Genomic DNA, 4,308 nt, shown 5'->3' with positions numbered 1-4,308 from the left:
TACACCAAATGCTATGTCTGCTTGCACCCAGGGGAACAAATGGGTCAGAGCACCTGGGAATTGGATCCTCCATTAGTGAGCAGTTTGAGATGTGTATGTCTTTCCTTGCTCATTGAGTTGCTCCACAGAAATCCATGGCCATTCCACTGGTGTGACTTGCCCTTTTGCGGTCACTGTGCCATCTTAGGTAGCAGGACAGGCTCTGCCTGCCTATCTTAAGTGCCATGGGTTTGCTGATCTTACTGAATTTTGCTCAGAAGATTTGTGGTTGGTTTTTTTTTTAATAACTGTAAAAACAGCTTTATACCACTTGTCTCCTTTTCAAGACTACCTTGCAGAAATGTTTCTGAAGTTTGTTGTCTGGTATTGACCACCTGTACTGGGAGGTCAGCAAAAATGGAACCCACAGCTTGTTCTGCTGTGAAAACATGACTCTTTTCAAGGTATGTTGAAGAAGTAGTGTACAGCCTCTGTAGTGACATGTGAGTCTAAAATAAAATAATTTTTCATAACATCCGTCTCTGTTTCTCTCCTAGTTCTCCATATTTTCTGAAAAGGGCTGAAATTTTATCTAGAATCCTATGTACATTTTTAAGTGAGCCTGCTTTTAGTAATGACACAAAACCAGAATTCTTTTTGACTCTGTTACTGCTTAACTTTCCTTCTTTGTCACTAGTTTGTATTCCAGAGGGTCCCCATGTGTTTTCAGCACCGCAGCTCAGCAGAGAAGTACTGGAGACGAGTGTGGCCCAGAAGATCCCCGTGATGAGCCCAAGCATACCCTCTCTGACTGTGCCTTAGAGCACAAAGCTATCAAATTGGAAGAACAAGTCCGGGATTTAACTGTGAGTCTGGAATTTAACTGTTGGTGGTATCACGATGATTCCTTCGGTCTCCTTGACTTGGTCTGTCTTTCAGCCCTGGCTTTTACTGTAGGTAGAAAATGGTAGGGATCATGTTATAGGCACTTTGAAGAACAGATGTGACTAAAGAGAGGATTAAATACTGCAGCACTGGGCAGGCAATTCTGGGTATAATTGTCCTGAGAGTACTACTGCTCCGAGCGATAAGTGCAGATAAGTGCAGCGGTTGCAGATCTGTTGCTGAGGCTGCCAGCTTGCGTGCTGGAGGAAGTTGTGTCTCGATAGCCACAGTGAGTCGTGCACAAAGCAGCAGCCTGATAATGGGTGTTCAATTGAGCTGCACCCTGAATGATTCTCCCTCCACTTGGGTCTTTCCAGGGAGTTGAAGTGGTGCTGGTTAATCAGTAGGAGAGGGACTTGGGTTTGCATGTAATGAAAACACAGGAGCCCAGCATGACTTTGTGGCATGAAATGGGCTCCCTTTAAATAATTTCTAAAGGATTGCCAACCTGTCAGGAAATGGGCTTTACCTCCCTGTTTGATGTCTCCCCTTGCTATTGTGATTACAGGAGCGATACAGGAGAGCTTTGGCAGATTCTGAGAATGTCCGGAGGAGAACGCAGAAGTTTGTGGAAGATGCCAAGCTCTTTGGTAAGCAAAGTGAGGCAAAGCTGTGTTTGCTGCCTGCCTACCTGAATATAAAATACTGATCAACAGCTTTTCTCTCCCCTTGGCCTGCCCTTGTTCATTGTAAAGTCTGGCATGAAGTTTGGTCTGGGCGTACTTGCTATTTTTTCTGTATGTTCAGCTGTGCCCTATCAGGTTTATCTCAATGACTGTTTTGTGATCTTTTTTTAATAAAACAGGCCTGATGCAATTGAGTGTATTTCTGTTGAGCTGGTTGAAATTACAGGTTTTTCTGTATCCTGAGAATTGGTTCTGGCAGGGTATATTTCATACTCGTAGCTGTGTCATCAGCTTTACTGTATTAACAGCTCTAGCTTTCAGGAGGTAGATCCTGCCTGAGACAAAGATTGACAGTTCCTATATCAGATGTTCTTTAAAACCTCTATAATAAATATTTTAGCATCAATTAAGTGAGCTGGATTTATTGCTGTGGCAACGGAGGCAGGTGAAGGGGGAAGAATCTGCTGGTTAATTGTTGCACTTTGCTAGCACTGTCTCTGGGAATAAGAAACTGTTACTCTCCATAAAGCTTGAATTTCGGGAGGCTTTTTGTTAGTTAATTCCAGTAGCTTTGAAATTAGAGCTGCTGTATTTTTCTTACCAATTGTGCTATAAGACATCTGTTGAGTTTTGGGATAATCAGCACCATTGGTTTTGAGGTTGTTTTTTTCTAGTTCTTTGAATTTCAGATGCACTATGCTTCAGATTTGAAGAAAAATTAAGTTCTTTACTAGAAGCTGCTCATGGAGTGTGGCACAGGGGTCTGCAGAGTATTAACACAGACTCTGGTGCAAGAGAAAGTGGTTGGCAATCATTCTGCTTCTGTCTGCTACTTTGTTGCTTCTCCTTAATGCTGCTTTGTTCTTTGTGTGTTTAAACACATATGTACAGGTACAGTCAGCGCCAAAGTATTGTTTCTGTTTCTCTGTTTTCCTAATGTCTTTTCAGTAAGTTAGTTATGGCATCTATGTAACTGAGGGAGCCTGATTTTCCTGAAATTTCGGCACAGTGTAATACACGACTTCTGGAAATGCGTATGATATAAACCCATTTTTCTAATGAAAAAGACTGTGTGGCTTTTTCATGACTGACCCAAGAAGCATTTTGTCCAGTCTTTTCAGAGTAGTTTTAACTTATGAATAAAATCGTAGATGCACTTTTGAATGGTCATTTATTATTTTTACTTCCCCCCATTGTATTTGCTCCCAGTGTGCATGGGCATTTGTGTGAGTTGCTTGGCAAAACATTTATGTCTGTGGGACTTCATGAGAGGGTGTGGAACAGTGTCCTAAATGACACGTCTTCATTGCAAGAACTTTTTGGAGTGAAATACTAATGCTCTGCTTTGTCAGATATACTATATATAAAAATATATGTTGATGTGTATAGCATATTCCTGCATATACCTTGATCTGAGGGGTCTTTCGATTAATACCCATGTACTTATAAAGCTTTGGCGACAGGATACAGAAGACACTTTCTGCTCTCACTAAAGTAATGATTCAAATCAATTAGTGGCTTTAAAGGTGCTTTCAAACTGCTGTGATTTTGTGCCTGTCACTGGTACTGTAGCTCTATATCTTCTGTAAACTGCCCTTCATTTACTTCTTGCTTCTTTATGCCTGTAGGGATCCAGAGTTTCTGCAAGGACCTCGTGGAAGTAGCAGATATCTTGGAGAAGACTGCTGAGAGTGCTGCAGAAGAAGCAGAGCCTAGTAATCCAAATCCAACCCTGAAGAAAATCTATGAAGGCATCTCTCTCATAGAGGCCAAATTGCAAGGTGTATTTGCCAAACATGGCCTTCAGAAGATGAACCCTGTTGGTGGCAGATATGATCCGTATGACCATGAAATAGTCTGCCATGTACCAGCCGAGGGGATGCAGCCGGGCACGATAGCACTGGTGACTCAGGATGGCTACAAACTCCACGGCCGCACTATCAGACACGCACTCGTCGGCGTGGCAGTAGAGTCACAGGAATGACATGGGCTTATCCATAGGCATCTGGGACCTTACTGAGCTGAGGACCCCTCAGCACCCAGTCACAACTGCAGCTGCATGTCTTTACTTATTTATTAAGCTAGGTTTGTATTGTATGTTGGCTTCTTTATAATGTGTGCAGTCATTAGCCATTAATACTAAGGTACTTGTATATTTAATAATCCTTTTTGGAGTATGTGGAGTAGTTCTAGGAGTCCTGCTATTTGTCAGAAACGTGGCACTGTAGCCCCTTTCTCCATTGTTCATTTCTCCATTAAGACTTGTATGGGGAAAAGGGGAGATAAGGGCGAGAAAGGGAAATTCTCTGAGAGCAAAGGAAATTTGTCTCCTGGTTCCATCTCTGAGACAGATTCCTGCAGTGGCCTTCAGGAAAGTAAGTTCTCTGCCTCAGTTTCCATGTAATAATACTTATTGACCTACCTCACAGGGATGTGGTGAGGCTTTTTCTTTGCAAAGCACTCGGAAGAGGAGTATTATTATTATTGAGTATTATTATGATCAGACTGATTTTGGTCTCTTGTCCCCAGGCCCCTCAGGTGGGGATGGAGATGATCACTTGAAAAAATATTTAGGGGCAGCTTTTTCTCATGTCAATTCAGGAAGACAATCCCAAATTAATGAAATCTCAGTCATGCTGCGTTGAATTGGAATGAGGTTTCGAAGAGAATTTAGTTGTTAGGTCAGACTTTAACATGTTAATATGTGTTGTCTAGGTAAAACTTCAGCTTCCCTCTTTGTTCCTAAAGGTAGAACAGG

General features: G+C 42.1%; 1 protein-coding gene across 1 annotated transcript; it reads left to right on the top strand.

The window, feature by feature from the left end:
- Positions 1–676: 676 nt before the first annotated feature.
- On the top strand, positions 677–3,706 carry GRPEL2 (GrpE-like 2, mitochondrial (E. coli); the record flags this gene model as incomplete). Its single annotated transcript, XM_010193641.1, has 3 exons — positions 677–845; positions 1,433–1,514; positions 3,179–3,706. Coding segments are annotated over 3 exons (607 nt in total), but the record flags the coding sequence as incomplete, so codon positions are not given.
- Positions 3,707–4,308: the final 602 nt, after the last annotated feature.

This window comes from Mesitornis unicolor, unplaced genomic scaffold, assembly GCF_000695765.1.
Source record: "Mesitornis unicolor isolate BGI_N332 unplaced genomic scaffold, ASM69576v1 scaffold40501, whole genome shotgun sequence".
Lineage (NCBI taxonomy): Eukaryota > Metazoa > Chordata > Aves > Mesitornithiformes > Mesitornithidae > Mesitornis > Mesitornis unicolor.
The sequence above is the reverse complement of the archived record's forward strand: the minus strand, read 5'-3'. Positions and strand labels throughout refer to the sequence as shown.